The following is an 18,773-nucleotide window of genomic DNA, read 5'->3' on the forward strand; positions in this document are numbered from 1 at the left end:
TTGGTTATGAGAGGCTAAAGAAAATAAAAATGTAGCACTACATCAATGACAAATCATAATCTGCTCCCGCTATAATTGTTTTGTGACTACTCAAATAAATCCTCTTCTCAGTTTTCATAAAGGTATTATGAAAACACCAAAACACCATCGCTCATGTTCAATGCATTGCAATTACGACAGAATAATGTGATCACAGTGAATCAAACATAAGCAAAATCCAATGCTTACTATCTGACTTAAATACATAATTAAATTATTCAAATGAGTCAGAAAAGTAATCCTTGTTTTTCTCATGGGGTCATTAGCATAATTAATAAGGGAATGCATATGAAAATGATTTACTTTCCATAAGGCAACAGTAACTTCTGGGATTTTGACTATTGGGTTAAAGGCTGCTGAGCAAACAAAATGGCGGCACACAGAACACACCACTGGTGCATGGGTGCAAAAACAGAACCACACGACTGCAACTGACACTCAAAGAGAAACTCAGCACCCGCCTCTTCGCAGGTAGCACACACTTCAGATAACTCCTCGAAATATGAGATGTTATTTCACAAGCTTTGATGTACTTTCACTCTGGGAATGTGCATCCAATGACAAGGGCTGGAAAGAGAGGTGCTTATCAATCACAAATGAGGACATTCTATACACTAATTAAGCACCGGGGAGCAAAGGATCAAGGCATAGTCAATCAAATATGATGTGAACAACTCAATCTTGTGACCATGGCAACATGGTGCAGCAGAGACCTTATCATGGTCATGCTGACACTAATCAGGCATTCTGGTCACCCATCCCACCCACCACTAAAACTAGAAAAGCATTTGAATTCCTCTACAGCTATGTAGCAAAGCACAAAAACTGTTTTTTTCTCTCCACCCACAGACTGAAATGACATTTTAAGAATACAATACTGGCATGATTAACAACCAACATGTTGAAATTTGAATTAAAGCCAGTTTTGGTTTTGTCTACTAAAAAAACAGCTGTTTGGTTTCTTTAAAGCACATGATCACTCAACCTTTTGACAAGTGCTTATTGTACATGCTGTTATCACATGCTAGTAATTGACATTGATTGGTGCACAGGGCCTCTATTTCCATGGGTTATAGCACTTTATTACACCAATGAGGAACCTCTATTTAAAGCTTCCCAGACTGGTATTTACTACCATGTGTAACCTTTGTAATAAGATTAGGCCCATACAGAGTCTGCAGCTGTAGAACTGCGAGAAACTCCCGTACATAAAGTGAACCCATTATGCCCCTGCTCTCTGGCGCTCTAATGTTTTAATTCATTTTTTTTTTTTTCCACACAGATGAGCCAAATCAATTGGAAAGTGACCATCTGGTAGGATATGAGTGTCACTGAAGCAGAGGTAATGAACAAAATGTCTTCCTATTTCACACAAACGAGGAGTCATTAGGATCGTCATCAGCCATGTAGAGACCTTATCCCATGTAGTCCCATGAAACTGGACATTACCGTGATCAAACCCAAAAGGGACAAACATACTACAGAGATCATAGAACATGTAAATGCTACACAGCTACAATGCAGCATCTGAAACAGTTGTATGTTTAATCAGGGCAACAAACTTGAGAATTTCTCAGTTATATTAAAGTATTCCACTATTGCCCAGCGCTGATTATGCAGCATTAATGACATAGGAAGTATTCTGCTTTTCATCAGGAGTCTCTCGCCTCCAGGAAATGGTTTTCATATTAAAATGACCCTTTGTAACTTGAGTTAAACATGCTTCCAGAGTTAGTCCAGGGGCAAAGCAGAGGCTGATCAAAAGGCCTATTCAGCCACTCACGCTGCCATCATTGTGGCCAGAGCACAAAAGAGGTCTCCAGATTATTTTGATGTGAAACCAGATAATTCTTCTGTCGAGAGCCAATGAGAAATGTGACGGGGACGCTCCTGATGCTTGTCGTCTACCGTTAACACAGCCCTTTGATTTTCCTCGCTGTTCTGATGAGAGCTAAACAGCTGCTTGTAAATGAGCTAGCATTTCTGCTTGGCCCGCCATTATTCTGCACTCCTGAGCCGACAAGGTCGCTTGCTGGGGGGATTTGGGGTGAAAGAAAAGTGTGGCCTATAGCATTAGCTTGGAGCCACAGGAAACGCAGCTTGACTCTAGCTGCCACCCCATCCACCCCCCCACCCCCTTCTCTATGGCACAAGCAAAGGAAGTCTGTGAAGGAAAAGAGACCTTTAAGTCGAGACTCTTCCAACAGTGCTGATTCTATAATCCAGAGATATCCTTTACAACAGCATGTATTCTTAAGAAGTCAGGTCCACACAGAGGAGGAGGAGAAGAAAGAAAATATTGCATATATCCTGCAAACAGCAGGCTATGAGGTAGACTGCTGACTTTGTGTGGCCTTTCTGGAAAAGAATTACACTACTGGTTTGACAGATTTTGTTCTTTTCAATTTCTAGACATTAACTTTAACTCAAGACTATGTTTCTATTTTTTTCCCACTTTGTCGTTTGCTGTTCGCCATGCCCAAGAAATGACGTCAGCTTTCAACAGACAGTCAGTTATGTAGAGGTTTTTTCTCCTCTGTAATTCAGGGCATAACATCTGTAGATTATTAAACTCTTAGACAACTAATGTTGAAACTATGACTTATGTGCCACAAATTAGCTCATATTTATATCAATGACAACCCAAAGTTATTCTGTAGGAGTTATCCTGTTCTTATTCCATCCATCCAACAGCATGATGCAATAAAAATAACAAATTAGCATAAAGTAATGGTGGTCTTGCGTAAAAAATATTCCAAGAATAATTTATCATCCGCCATTAAAAAAAAAAAACATAAAAAAGAAGATCCCATATCACATTATGTAGTGTCAGAATATGCAGAATACTAGTTAATGTTAGGTCTTTGAAACCTACTTTCACAGAGAGAGGGAGACAGAAACAGTGAGACATATTGGAAAAAGAAGAAGAGGCAAAGAGCAGCAGGAGAACGAGCAATCCAACCTCATTTGTATTCTTCACCATCCAATTCACTCCAGTTCATTTACATCTCCGCTACTTCCATAGCAACAGCAGGGGGGCTATCAGGAGCATCTTTGATATAGGTACATGACTCTGAAAAAGATCTTGTCATTGCTCTCTGAATAGACGCCTTGAAAAAAGACCAAGATTTTTTCCCCCCTTTTTGTGTTAAAGTGGGCTTCTTTAAGCAGAAATTTACCCTGTCAGAGACTCTTTTTACATGAACTCTATTCCTCAACCAGCACATGTAGACACATAAGCCTGTACAGGAAATACCATCACTGCACAGAAAAGAAATCTGATCCTGTATCTTAAAACGTAATTATTTTACTGTGTTAAAAAACAGAACATGGACAACAGCAAAGACGGCTAGCCAAGAAAGGTTTATGTTTTCTTCTTTCTAATCCGAAAGAATTTGAACAAATACAAGGCATCAAGTGTTGCCGCCAGACAAAATGATAATGCACTGCACCAGCAGGAAAACACAGCCTCATCAAATTCCATGTACACTTGTATGTAAATCAACCTTAAGGCCTAATTAAGCTCTATGGGGCTCATCAAGGTCATAAATCCCCTTTTTTTCATAATGCATTATTGACTTCACATCATCTGCACATGTCGGCTGACTGCACTCGCACAAGCACACAATGTCATCTCACTGTCTAATATCGGATAGCCCTGGGGCCAGGCAGCGTGTGTGTGTGTTGTGTGTGTGTGTGTGTGTGTGTGTGTGTGTGTGTGTGTGTGTGTGTGTGTGTGTGTGTGTGTGTGTGTGTGTGTGTGTGTGTGTGTGTGTGAGAGAGAAGGGGGAGTGCTTTTTTTAGGTCACACAAAAACCAAGGACATCTTCTGGTAATGACATAGCTGTGATGACCATCAAACAGTAAATTTTGTCTTTAACAAATGGTCACTGGTAGATTTGAGCCTTAAATTACAATACATTTTAAGATTGTCATGGATAAGTCAAGACTTTGTGCCGGTTTTATTGTGAAAGTGTTCAGGTAAATGTGGTTCAATAAAATATAATCTGGAAGAAAACATCCTCCAAACCGACACTAAATTAAGAAATGATATAGAATGGAATCTTACAGTTTAAAGTGTGCAAATTAATATTGAGCCGACTACTCTTTAAATGTGTTTTATTTGATTAGTAGTGGACCGATCCTATGAGTCATTCCTGAGGAGAATTGATATAGTGCCATCCCTGCTAAGAGTCACAGTGCCTTTTAGCGGCTGCAAGCTCTTTAGACCTCATTACTCAGCCTTATCAGTGATGCAATTTCAGAAGATATCAAACGTGATAAGGATGTGAGTAATTTCTTTTTTCCAAAGACCTCTCAGAATGGATTTGTGGATTTATGTTTGTCAACTTTTCCTCTGGTCTATATTATTTCCAAAATTTCCATTACAAATTCTAAAAAAAATTGCCTCTGACACATTGGGTAGCCCAGACTTCCTTCTCTGCTCCAATGAAGCGGTTGATGGTCCTCGATTCAATAAGGAAGCATTTCCCAATGGGTCAACAGTGGCAGTACACACAAATGAGAAAGGTCCATCTGCTTGGTTTGCATTCCCAAAGTGTACTTCCTCAAGCAGACCACAGCAGTGGTTCCTCTTCCCGAGACTCATGTGCATGCATTTGTGCCACATTATTCAGCAAGTGCTTCAACTGACCCCCACCTGGCATTTAAATTCCCTGACCAACTGGGTAGTCATGCCCTGATGACACGACTGCTGCTCCAACTGAATTCTTTATGCTGCTCTTATTCAGACTAGACTGCAGTCTTGCTACCTTCTAGGTAAGGTGGATTGTTATGTGACACAACGCTATTTTACTCAGATACATAGCCTCAGCTTTTGTCTCCTCACTGGACTCACTCAAGGTTATGCTACCACATATTGCTACAACATATTCTGCACACCTATTGAGTATTTCGCAGACAAATGCCACACAAAGCAAAAAATTGTGTTTATTTTATTTATTTTTTGACGAAATATTTTTTTTTCTTTGCTCAAGGGACTATTATTCTTAGATTTCCTGCGGTTCAAGGATTCTATCTCATAATACTTGGAGCAAAAGCTGGCCAAGCTAAAATTGAATTTTACTCTTGTTTCAATTCATCAAGGATTTATTGGCTGCTATTCATTATAATCCAGAGGCTGAATATTATCTTGATGACCTTCCATCTCATATGCATTTTTTCGCTTCATTGAACTGATTGTTATAACATTCAAAAGGTTTCCCCCCCAACATTTTTTATAAGAAACTTCCAGATTTGGATTAACCTCATTTGAATCAATTCCACAGACTAAGCCTGCTTCACTCCTCCATCTGTTTTCAGCCCTCACATGTCACAGCAGGAGCACTTTGAAGTTCTCATTTAAGGATTTATCAGATGTCTCTCATGCTTATTGGCCTTAATTATTGGTCGTTGGCTATTTAAAAATAATTTGGGGACTTGTGGTGTGTGTGTGTGTGTGTGTGTGTGTGTGTGTGTGTGTGTGTGTGTGTGTGTGTGTGTGATGGAAATTAGGGTACAAGAGCAACAATTAAGCAAGAGGCAATGGTTCAGTTGTGCTGAGTCAGTCAAGATGACTTAAGAGGGTTTGATTCAAAATGACTTGATCATTTGATATTGATTTGTAAAGTCTCAACAGTTGATATCCATCTTTGACTATTGTCTATTTTCTTCAGCCTATTATTTACTTGAGGGGGGCGGCTTAAGAGCAGAGGCCCACACCCATGACATACGGACGCACTCAGGGGTCATAATGACTCAGGAGGTCAAAAGCCGAGTCACGTGCGGACAAGTCGTAGTGATCTACCAGAGCACAAATGGCCCGACCTGATGTTTGACAGCAAGTAAACCCGCACTTTATGACTTCTTTGGTACAAATGATGACCTACAAATATGGGGCAATAAGCTAAAACAATTGTATTATTGTCTCACAGTATATTACAGCAGCCTGGCTTTGGTCAAGCAGGTTTTAGACAATCTTTACTGCAAAGAAAAGCCTATACGAAGTTTGAGCAAAAGGAGAAAATACTGAATGTATCAGTGAAACTCTGTAAGTTAACAAGCTTCATAAATGGGCACTCAGAGTTCCTTCAAAAGGCCCTGGTTTTAAATCCTTTATATTTATGGTCGTAGTTTCACCACCCCTCGTTTACAGGAGCCTCTTCAGGATTTATAGCTGCTCTAAATCAGGACTGAAAGCAAAAGGACAAAGAGGATTCCACTAAGGGCAAGCAGGGATATCTTGAATCTGACTTTCAAGCGTAAACTGTAAAATCTGTGAAATCTTAAGCCTTTGAAAATATTATGTTCCCTTAACAGAATCTGTCATTACCAGTTCTACAATCAGTTTTCATAGCATGGCATCCCAACCATAACCGCTCTTTCCTGTGCTTCAGTGAACAGGCCTTTCAACAGCGTCCTCACAATGAAAACATGATTACATACCCCCTGAACACTTGTAGATTGTTGTTGTTTGCATTGAGTATTTCAGCTGATATGGAATGGAAAACTGACGGGCATCAGTCAATGGTTTCATAAATAGCAGTTCACAAAAGACTACTTCAATAAACTCATGCCTCGGTTGCTCTTGTTACTCAAATCAGATGGTGCCGAGGGACTAAATTGCTTACATTGATAAAAACATGTAATTTACAGTATGACACAGCATGCACAGTAACAGTAAATTGATGACAGTTGGTATCAGTCTCTAATCTACAAAAAAGGCTCAGGCCTATATAGGTAACTAGTTAATATTGCAAGGCTGCACTCTATGTGACCTGAAGGCTGCAGTCTAATCACCTTAAAATTCCACGGTATTACAGCAGCAAACAGGAAACCAGGCTACATTTGCCCTTTGACCAGCTGAGCTGGCTCATTTGTCTGGCGCGAGGTGTACTTGCGGGTTCCTGTTTGAAATACCATCTACAGTGGATAATCAAAAATATTCTCCTCATCTGCCCCTTCCAGACTTCATGAGCAGTCCTTGCGTGAGGTCTGTCTGCAGTCCTTGATGTCCAGTACACAGGCTCTTCCAACATAAAAACATTACAGATCCTAAGAGCCTGTTGTAGTGCTTCACATTAATGACCTAGACTGTGGCGGCCCACCAACGTCTATTTTGTTCCGCACCAGTTTCGTAATGAACCAATCATTTTTCAACACTTCTCAACGAGTGGGCTGGCTCTCTGGGCACATTTCCTCTTCCTTCTTTTCATATTCATACAACCAATGTGTTAATGATTTGATGATGATGAAGTAAAAGTCCTGCATTGAAAATCTTACTTGTTACTTGTAAAAGTACCAAAAGTAAAAGCATACTCATGCAGAATGGCCCATTTCAAATGATGGGCCTGTAACATTGTACTATAATTATTGATGTATTAATGTGTTCATCACTTATGTCACTTATGTTAATGTTGCAGCTGGTAAGGGTGGAGCAAATTTGAACTACTTTGCATATTTATTTATTTACTGATAATGGCTCACAGTTTATTAGTTGATTTATATTTTATATAACTAATAGCTAACAAATAATGAAGACAGAGAACTATTCACACTCACACCTACAGGCCATTTAGAGTTGTCTATTAACCTAAGCTGCTTGTCTTTAGACTGTGGGAGAGAGAGAACCCACACTGCTATGAACATGCAAACTCCGCAAAATTGTACTTAAGTACAGTACTTGAGTAGCCAAAATGCACTTAGTTAGATTCTACCACTTCAAGAACAAGAGCACAGATTTGTTTACAAGAGAAAAATGTTCTTCATAGACCTAGCCTCCTAATTTGCTCTCAGAGTGCACCAGCTTGATGCCTTTCACTTTATAATGTAAAGAATATTTTTGTTGGGGAGCAACACTGTGTTGTCATACAGGTGTCTTCTCAATACACATGCCTTTTATACTACAAGTTAAAGACACTTTTTTTCATTCTGCCACAACAGGTAACAAATAAAGAACACAGGAGCAAAGAAAAACTTTAAAACTGGAGGCATATCTCTGACAAATTGAAGCCTGCTTATACAGAAATGCCCACATACTGCTAGTCACATCTGCCACGGCCCGATCAGAGACAACCAACAAAAGCACAACACAATAAATGTTCCATGAATAATAGGTCTTTGGTTATAGACCACTGCACTGGAGATTGATAAGTCATGTTTGTTTTTTCTGTGTTTGGGATTCAGAGAGGAGACTCGATGGGTTATCAGTACATATTTTGTAGATTGTTTGGGATATACTTGTTAGGGGCCCACATGTTTCTACCTGAGCAAGAACAAATTGAGACAAAGCATGACGGTAAAGCACAAGGCAGATAGGGACATGTGGGTAGATGACTAATCTAGGGTGCCTGAGATCCCACCCAGCGAGGGCCTTGTGAGACCCGTGTGAATGCCCATTATCCACAAAGATCACCACCGAGAATGATGAGAGAAGGTAGGTTTCACACTAAGTCTGAGGCTCTGTCACGCTGAACCACTCTCCTAGACAAGTCTGAAACCCAATTAGGAACCATGTTAGAGGTTGAGCACCATGTCGAGCAACACACTGCTGTTGTTTTGTGAGAGACGTCTGCAAGACTCATGACTTAATTAAACAAATGGCCACATCCTTGCAAAAGAAAAACACATACAACTCAGGAACCTTGAAATAAGTGAGAAGTAAGGGGATAAATAGCCTCATAAAATACCATTTACAGTGTCCGTGCTATAACTAACACATGTAGAGTAGCACTCTGAGTTGAAACAAGGCACCGTGTCTCCTCTCTGAACTGCTGCATCTGTGTCACGGCCGAGATCCCACCAAGAGTTATGGACAACGACAACCCACAACAACCTAATGATGCTTCCCAAGGTTATCTCTGCATAAATAACCATTACGAAGAATGCTGATGCAGCAGCCCTAACCCACAGACTCATAGAATGGGTCACTAGGATGGAGTTAAAAACCTTTGGCAAGGGCAATGAGTTAATCATTATGAGCTCCATACATTCTGGGTTAGTGGAACATCTTTTAACCGCCTCAGTGCCAGGTGAAGGGGTGGGACTTTGTTTGGGTAGGAGGGAGGAGGGTGCCATAATGTCAAGAGCTCCGCTATGCTCTTGCATGACAAACACCAACATGGAGCCACCAGTGACAAAGCCCTAATCCAGAAAAGCCCTCCTGCCTTTGCTGAAAATCCTAATGAGGATTTGAAGTGCTCGGCAGGGAGGAGACCCAGGGGCTGTGGTTACACCTTGCCACTGCTTGCTCTCCCAGTCATTGTCTCCTTATCTCCTTATTGGCCAAGCCTGGCTGGCGATGAAAGAGACATGACAGCATGGTGGGCCTTCGTGCACAGGCCCCACGCCTGCCTGGCTCCACGGGAAGCCAGATTCCACAGTCTGCCACAAACATACCGGATGACATCAAGCGGGAGGTGGAAAAACAAAACTGACAGAAGTTGTTGACTAAAGACACATGAGACAAAGGAAAGATTCCCCTTTAGCCTCAACTGTTTTAGTGCCGTCTCCAATAGAATCTTAACAGGCTTTCATATAGTAATTACCTAAGAAATTATTTGCTTCTTTTAACAAATTAGCTATGGGCCAGCCTTTTCAAAGTACCTTTAATACCAAATTAAGTGGTCAGGGAACAGGAGTGTGGTGCCGCAGCGGGGTAGTATTCTTTTCCACGGACACAACTCTGGCACAAATTAGTCCTTCAAAGAACACAGCAAACAGCCCACGGTTCTACACATTGACACTTGACAGATAGTAGTTTGAAGTTTTCTCTTCTCTCAAGATAAGATACACAACAAAGCTGCTGAGAAAGAGGCACCAAGTGGAAAGAATGAAAAGCAGAGTATTGGTAAACACAGATATAGTATCTTTGCTTTTGAATAATAGGCTCATGATATCTATATGGATGTTTACCTGATTGGATTTACCTGCTAGATACTAATCTGCATTCCATGACCTCTTTCAGCTTGCCCGAATACAGTTAAGTATGGAATGAGTGCAGGAGGTTCTCAGAGCGTAACAAAAATGAAGGAATGTCCACTTTCAGGACTTTCTATAAATATGCTTTCATGGTGACAAAAAAAGGCTAGTAAGAGCAAACAGGTGGTGGCACAGCACTGGGAGGTGCTGGATCCTGTTCTTGTAGGTTCGGTCTCACAATAAGCCCTGGGCTTTTACTTCCAGTAATTACATTTCAGAACACCTTGATTGTCTATTTCACTCCATTCACTTTGAGATGAAGGCTTTAAGTCTCTTCTCTTTTCCTTTCACATGGTACAAAAAGATGACTTTTAAAGGTGCCCTTCCCTGTTGCCCTTGAGAAACCTCAAGTACTTCAAACATTTCAAGCTTTGAGGAGATACAATAGTGTGGTTTCAGGGTCTACGGAGGGAACAGAAATTCTCTGTGTCAGACTTGTTGAAACAAGTTCTGCCACTGAAACGCAGCTTTTATATCATGGCCAAGTCCGTACGAACCCTAAAACTCACAGGCCCCGTAGTCACGGAATGACAACATGTAATAGAGAAAACAATTACTGTTGTACCTCTATAGATCGTGGTCGTTTACTTATTGTAAAGCACACTATAACACCCGCACTGCCATATGATAAAGACACTCCTCACATTATTTTGATCACTGACCATTTCAAAACCGTAAAGTTGATCATAAGTAGGTAGAGTGCATCAACACCAACAGAGACATGTTCTACTGGTATATTCTTGGCGCTCAGCCTAGCTTGTTGCAAAAATTGCCCTCCCAGCTCTTGACACAGAATCCTTGCTCTGCTCTCTAATTCTGTCTCACTGTAATTCTAACAATCTTCTGGAAAGCCTTTGAAGAGAGTGTGTGCCTGAGCTAGGTGTGAATTGTTATTCTGTTGCTGATACAGACAAATCCCTTCAACCCCACCAGACTTGACTAAATTATTTCGGAAGACATGTGAGCCAATTTAACCATATGTTGGTGGGGGAAAATCACCTTGGTTTTTACATTTTGCAAAAAAACATTATTACTTCATAAATTACACCTTCATCTCATTTTTGGTGGGTTGCTATGGTGACATCCGCAGAGGACACCGGTAGGACAAAAGGAAATAAACCTGCAGCTTCAAAGAAGATCACTCTGAATGCCTGAGGGCAAACTTGTGTTGATGCAAAACAATATCAAAGCAGGTCAGAGTAAAGCATTCTGGTTAAAGTGATAGCCAGAGATGTCTTGTACCTCCTCACCTATCTCTCATCTGCCATAAAGTGCTAATCTGGGTTGAAAATTACTCACTAAAGGAATGTTGTGTAATGAGATTTAAAGGAACAGTACAGCAATTCAGTATTTCGCAACCATAAATTTGAGAACCTGCGAGATTTTTAAAAAAGGTTCAAATTGATGCAGCAAACCGATGCATCCTGTCATGTAGTCCCTAGTAAACTACAATAGAAACTGGTTCCAATCCTAATCCCTAATACAACTCATTAATATATATTGTTCAACCCTCCCTGCCTGCTAAATACCCATGTCACTCAAACTCCACACCCCCAGTTTGTGATGCAGACTTAACTTTCTTAAAAAAATGTCAAGAAAAGAAAACCTTTCAAGTTCAAGCCAGGATAACCCCTGATGGCATTATCAGACTTTGAAAATCTCCCTCCAGAGCAACAGAACACATGATGCAACTGTTTAAACAGGCTGCGTAGTGCTCCATGTGATGAGTCAAATTGGTTCCTCTTAAATTACTTTGACGCCAAATTGTAGAATTTACACTTGATGACCCTTTAAAACTGGGAAAATGTTTGAATTCTATGTTCTTCAAGCCCAGATAACATTAAGTCTCATATTATCATGTCAATACTGATCTTGATATTGATTACAGGACCTATGTCACAACAAGGCCCTCCTGGGTTTTTGTAGGATTACAGACATACAGCAAGAGCACCGGCTCAAATTTATGTTCCGAGAACAATCATAGTGTAGGAAACTACCTGTATTATAACAAATAATGATTCAAGTTTTAGTAGTTCTAAAAAATAATGAATATTCTTTTAGCAGTTGTAACATGACTGTAAATAAAGTGCTATAAAGAGAAGCGCTCATAAAAGGGACGGAAAAAAACAAACAAATGATATCTCCAGTAAAGCATGGTTAATTCTATACCATATCTTTCGGTTCAAAAGCTCGAGGTCCCCCGGGCTCCTTTGATATGTATAACACTATGCCATATGTAATGTTTATGTATATATGTATATATATATATATAGCATAATTAAAATGGTACGCCAAATCAATTTTAGAAACTAATGTCACTGGCTGCTGGGGTTGTGGATGCATAGAAGCGATTTCTTTTCAGATGTGAATAAAATAAGGAAAATGGGAGATGAAAGGCTTGGGATGACAGTAAGTCAGCTGAGCAACCGCAGATCACAGTCGTGTGTAGATGTCGATCCGATGCAGTAATAAGAGAAGAACAGGGCATGTATTGTATAGAGGGAGAACAGAGAGGAACACAAACCCCTACAGTTAGTTTAAATCTTGGCAGTGAGTATCTCTTCCTTCAAATATTAAAAACGAGGGGGAAACAAAACCAAACTTAAGACTATTTACAGCCTTCCACAAACCCATTTAATTCAATTATAAAAATGCATTAAAAAGATATTAGGGGTAGACGCAGTTTAATGAAGCATGGTTACTTGGGGATATTGTTTGTAATGAACTGTTTCTGGACTGATCTCTGTGGTTGGCCAGGGGAATGGGAGGGAGGTAAGGGCAGACGGGATCCAACAAGTGGAAGAAAGGTGAATGACAAATCTCAATAAATGGTTTATTCCTTTGTCACATTAACTCCTTCTTTCCTTCTCATTTGGAATACAACTTTCCTCATGGACTACCTAAACCTGTACTCTGTGCAATGCAAATGAAGTTGGATATAATCTACAGTCACTGCTTACACCCTCTGTTTGCCTGGGGAGTGTCACCTCTTGATCACATGTCGCCTGTCAGCAAGGAGTCTCATAAATTGTGCAAATGCCACATTTCTACTGCATGGTACGACAAGGCTCTACTCAACTTGACTCGCTTGGAACCTGTTCTTTTTTTGTTTTTTTGTGGATACTACCTTGTACTTTTTTTAGTACCACCTCGGTCGAAGTGAGCTGAGTCAATACTAGAATCTGGAGTTAAAACACTGCGTACCACAGATTAGTCAGAGAGAGTCGTCACTAGGTCGGCACAGGACATCCTTCACAAACAAAGCTACGGTCAATTAACGGTCGCAATTTTTTTAAATTCACTCGACCCAGATTTTAACAGCAGGCAGCAAAATGATGGTGTACACTGAACGGATTCAGCGATGGATCCCACCTACACTGAGGGGGTGCTATCCGCAGTAGACAACGGAATAGAGAAAAGGACCTGGTACCAAGATTAACCTTATCGCATACTATTTGGCAGATGCACCCTGACCAAGCATTAGGAGTTAGCGGTGTACTGTCACAATCCCTCACTGGCCTCCCACCTCTCAAACACTAGCAACTGAATTCTATGAAGGGCCTGGTGAAACCGGAGACAGAAACTCTCTGAAGTGGTGACTTTTTTTTTCCTGTCCCTTAAATATGTTTATTTCTATGTACCTAGGCCTTGAAACGGTTATCTTCGCATGAGGTTTCTGAAATGGTACGTCAAAGTTCCGACATACAGGATATGGAATACATATGATGATGTACAACCACTTTTATGTGATTTTCTTAATCCACTGAAGCCTATAGAGACCAGCACTTAATTTATAAAAGATCAAATCTAAGCCAGATGATACATAAGAAACACATATGGTGTGACTCGTAGTGTATTAAGCATCTTGCTGAATCAATACCTTCCAAACTTGAATAAATAATCTTACATTACTGCATGTTTTAAAAATGAGTGAAGCAGGTATAGTGAACAGTTGGCTGGAGCTTCAACAGTTGGCACTAACAAATCCAATCTGCAGTGACGCTTTTGATACATCGCAGTGCAAAGATGCCAGTTCATTCTAAATCTAATCCTCAAACATCTAAAGTAATGCACCTCTATTCAAACACTAACATGTAACAGGATACAGTTTATGAGATATGGTTAGAATGCATAAATCTTGGAATTACGAGACAGCTGAGAGTGATTTAATCAAAGCTAAATGCACTATGATTAAAATACATTCAAGCTTTATACATTCCGAGGTGTGAAATCTGTGTGCGTCTGCCATGAGACGACACATCTTAGCGAGGAATCTACAAATGGATCCAGCTCTGATGCCACTGGGAACAACTGACGCTTTCAAGCAGAAAATCTCAGACAAATCACAATTTACCAACTAATGAAACCACTCAAGATTATCCCCCATCCGCCTGTGCCCACTGTCCTCAGAGCAGCATTACTTACACAAGCACCGCCTGCACTCAGAGGAGCAGCTTTGGCTTGAGTCACAATTTCACTGCTCATGCTATATTCCTCATTAAGACAATAGCAAAGAATATTTTAGGGCACTAGCTGTCTTTTGAGCCTGAAACAAAACTCATTGTAAATATGCTATAAGAACACAAGCACGAGAACATATCAGTATGTTTTCAGAGAACACAAAGACAACAGTTTCATATGTACTTACCCTCTGTGGAGTGCACTTGGGCTAGTGTGATGAGAAACCAGCAGAAGGTTTGTAGTTTCAGCAGGGAGCATGCCATGGCGCCCGGCGTTGATGGTTTGTGGCAGGTTTGTGTGTGACTAAAAAGGTTCTGATTAAAAAAGTCCAAGCCAACTGGTCTCAGAGATGCTCATCATTGATCCTCTCACCTGTGGAGCAGACGAAGAGAGTTGTTCAGTTCAAGGATGAAATTTATTCCACGTGGTGAGCTGTGTCCCTGTGTGATTTCACAGAGGAATTCACCCTGTCACACTCTTGCCACAAGGCACTTGATGCTGCATTTACATTCCGCTGCAGAAATGTGACAAACCTTAAGCTGTGAAATGCTACAAACCCATGGAAAGCCACTAAAATAAGCCCAGAAGGTCAATAATCCTGAGAAGGGAAATCCCTTAATGGCTGCTGAATGCTAACCAGTTCACAGGCAGGGAGGGGTGGGACCAGCGTAGTCATCAAACAGATAAGACCAGCCCAGTCCATCTCCTTGTGATGCCAGGGTTGTGTCACATTATACTTTCCGTACCTTTTACAAAGTACATATTTGTACCTTTTTGAGCATTTCCAAATCTTTCCACTATGTAAGATTTCTACTTTCCCACAAAACAAATTAACATATCAGTAAGGATTTTAAAGTGATGTTCACCATGTGCTCAGACTTCTCATTTCAACATGTCACTGTATTGTGGAACAAACAAAAGCTTTCCTCAGATAGAAATTTCAAATCAGCCCTGCAGTAAAAATTCTGTCAACTCTCCAGAAGAGTTGCATCAGGAACTGACCAACTGTAAATTGACACGGAATCATAACAAAGGAAATGTTAAATTAACTAACAGTAACATTAAATGCTAAAAATATCCATGGTAATTGCTTGGTGAACATTAGCTAAAAAGCTTTTCATCCTGCTACAGTCATATTGGTTTGCATTAGCTTGGTGCTTGTCTGAGTAATAAATGGAAAAACTATTTTATAATAGCGGTGGATGTACAGTACGTCTGTGGTCAAATACTGTTATTTTTAGAATGTCTACATGGCTAATTAAACATCCCCTTTTATAATAAGTTGCATTATAGTGCTTTTTAAGTAGAAGTTCCTACTATTTGCAGTTCCCTTCCACTTCAGCAGAGGTTCAAATGTAACAGTACTTGTATTTGACTTATGTTTTGTGACTCTTTCCACCCCCGCGCCCAAGCCAAACAAACAAATAAAGAAACACTACCGAGCAAATGGTCATTTCTCTCTGTTTTGACTGACCACAAACCACCTTATCTCTCCTTCCCCAACACCCCCACCCCCTCCCTCTCCCTTACATCTCCACAAACCAGAATTCCTCTCTCCCCAGCTCATCCATACCTGTCCCTCTAGTGCTAGTTTGTTTGAATGTTTGTTTTTGCTCTCTTTCGCTACAAAAGCAAATGGCCTCCTCCCTGTCATGGATACAGTGCTGGAGCTGTGTAGGGCGAAACCTAATGCCTACCTGCGCGCCCAGGCATGCGTTTCACACTACTAACGGCTCCCTTTTGTCTGTGTGTTTACACTGCTGGGCTAAGCTCACTCCTTTCACTCCCATGAACCCTTAGCACATTCACCATGGGATATGGCATCACTCTGGCAACAAGACACATAGGACCCCATTAGAAACTGTTTTGTTTTTTTTCTCTTTCTTTTTAGCACATTCAAAAACAACTTGCCATTTTCTTGTGTGTATACAGTGTGCAATTGTTTGTTAAGATTCAAGGGACAGTGTGTTATCCATCATACTAGCAGCAAACGAGAGAACTCAACTGAAAAGACGGTGAGAAATTCTGTTTGTCATGTACAGTCAGAGCTGCACAAATCAGCTTGGGCTGGCTCCTCCACTCTGGAGAATATCCACGGCCTGAAGATTCTTTGATCTGTTTTGTCTGAGTTCTCAGACAGCGCAATAATTCATCACCGAGAAAACATGCGGAGCACACACATTAGCCAACAAAGTTGTAATTAAGCCTGCCATAATCAGCACATCTAGTATGACATTACGTCTCACCTGAGACCTCTAATTCTAGAGCCATTTAAAAGAGGTTAACAAGAGCAGAGTACACGCCGCCACAGTGTATTTAGCTTCTATGGAATAATATGCAGTCATGAGACTCGACAAATGAAAGATAATCAGGGAGAGCAAGCATTTTGGATTTCTATTGGATTTCAACAAAACCCTAACCCTGGTCTGTTAGCTGATCAGTGCATGTGGCACCAATTAAGTTTATCAGGCAAGTGGCTACAACTAATCAGTCTCCACTCAAGGTCCATACATGTATAACAAGGCCTTAAGCAGATTGTGTCCGCAATAAAGCTGTATGTAGTGAGCATGTACTGTGGGCTTAAGGAGCTTCATCCGTGCCAAAAAAAGTCTGTTTTATCCACTTAGACAGACAATACTTGGATCAAACACACATTTACATGCGAGTGATAATATCATTCAATCACCAATTTATCAAGCACAAAATAATTTACAGTGAAAACTTTGTTTAAGTAACAGTTGACTTAATTGATTTTGTGGTGCAGAACAACCAATTTCCCGGTAATAAGTTAACACAAGTTGTTTGATATCTAACTTTATGTACAGCCCAACAGGAAATAGTAATATAATAGGAAAATGGAGAGACATCTTTGGTGATGATTGTTTTTAACATTTTACAACAGCAGATTCCCAAAGGCGCTACCACTTGAGGTGTTGTTTGTTGCATTAAATTAATTTAGCTGTCGCTCGGAAATATTGGTTTTATTTTCCCACCATCCCTTGTCACTCTTTCATGAAATATGTTTTCCTTTTGCATCTGTTTCACTCTGTGGTGTGCGCACTGAATGAAAACACAGACACTATGCGATGTATACCTGCCAAGTGCAAATTCAAAGACCGATGCTATGCCTACTTGGCTTACGACCTTGAAACAATGTGACAAACCCAATTCAGATTAATTCAGAGGATTAAGTGTTGTATACCTAAAACTCGATTAACACAAAAAAATCTCCTGTCCAATCACATTGCCCCCTCAACCCCAAATCTATTAACACAAGGCTCTGTTCCTCAGTTTTGTAAATGAAATACCATATATAGGTAAGCATCACATCTGGAACAGGTTAAAAGAGTGCATTTCAGTAAATCTGTGTCTCCTTGGTGGCTAGCCGCTGTTTGTGTTTACATATGTAAACAAACTATAATAAGTCTCAGTCTGAGATAACGGCATTGAATCAATATGATTATTGTTGCTTCCCTGTCATCTTTGCTTTGTGTAAAAAACAAAAGGCGGCGTGCTCAACAGACCTCCTGTGTCAGAATGCCGAGACAAAGACAAAATGCCGTTACACAGTTTTGCCTCCAAGGCAGTCGAGACCCCCTGCCATGAAAGGAAATGCACTATGTAGATCCCTAGTACATGGGGATGGGTGTACTGTAAATCGATGATAACAGTCATATACTTTAATATATTTTGTATCATGCTGTGAGTGTTTAACATGCTGAGACGCCAAAGGCACAGACTGAAGGGAGACTGCCGTTCTCATTAAACGTGCTGAGGTCTTCCCTCTCAGCTGGGGGTTTCTTTTCTCTCTCCACCTTGAAACAGAAACTGACGGCGATCAAACCCTGGCTGTTTTCTTAAATAGCCCTCGACGTGGGTGTGATCTCAGAAAAGGTTTTTGCTTCTGCAAGAACGAGTGTTTTTTTTTTTTTTGGTTGGGGGGAATGGATGGACAGATGAGAAGAGCATCATGATCAACATTGCTGCTTCTACTGCACCGGACACATGAAGAAGACAATTTTCTGTGATTGTTAAGCAAAGATTGCTATAATGTCAACAACCATTTCACTGATTTAGCTAAATATGAAGTCATTGCAGACACGTGTTTAAGTACTCTGAGAAATGGAGAAGCAACAGGGGCGTGGGCCCAGAGCCTTTAAACATATGTGTGCTTCATATATTTCCAATACAACAGAATGCTTTATAATTAACAACTGAGGGACACAAATGTGAATTGAAGGATCCAAGTTGGCCTTCTTAAGAAAAAATGCTAAGTAACTGGAAGGAAGGGGGTT

At 40.5% G+C, this 18,773-nt stretch overlaps 1 protein-coding gene across 21 annotated transcripts in view; it reads right to left on the reverse strand.

Annotated features, from left to right (window-relative positions):
* Positions 1–18,773, reverse strand: part of adgrl2a (adhesion G protein-coupled receptor L2a) — a 93,273-nt gene that overhangs the window by 56,746 nt on the left and 17,754 nt on the right. For all 21 annotated transcript variants that reach the window (XM_068707446.1, XM_068707445.1, XM_068707439.1 and 18 more), the window contains one exon: positions 14,666–14,850. In XM_068707446.1, the coding sequence (XP_068563547.1) occupies positions 14,666–14,741 (76 nt within the window). In that variant the 5' untranslated portion in view covers positions 14,742–14,850. The remainder of the gene's footprint in view (positions 1–14,665; positions 14,851–18,773) is intronic.

This window comes from Cebidichthys violaceus, unplaced genomic scaffold, assembly GCF_023349555.1.
Source record: "Cebidichthys violaceus isolate CVI_PGR_0920_01 unplaced genomic scaffold, fCebVio1.0.p SCAF_13, whole genome shotgun sequence".
Taxonomy (NCBI): Eukaryota; Metazoa; Chordata; class Actinopteri; order Perciformes; family Stichaeidae; genus Cebidichthys; species Cebidichthys violaceus.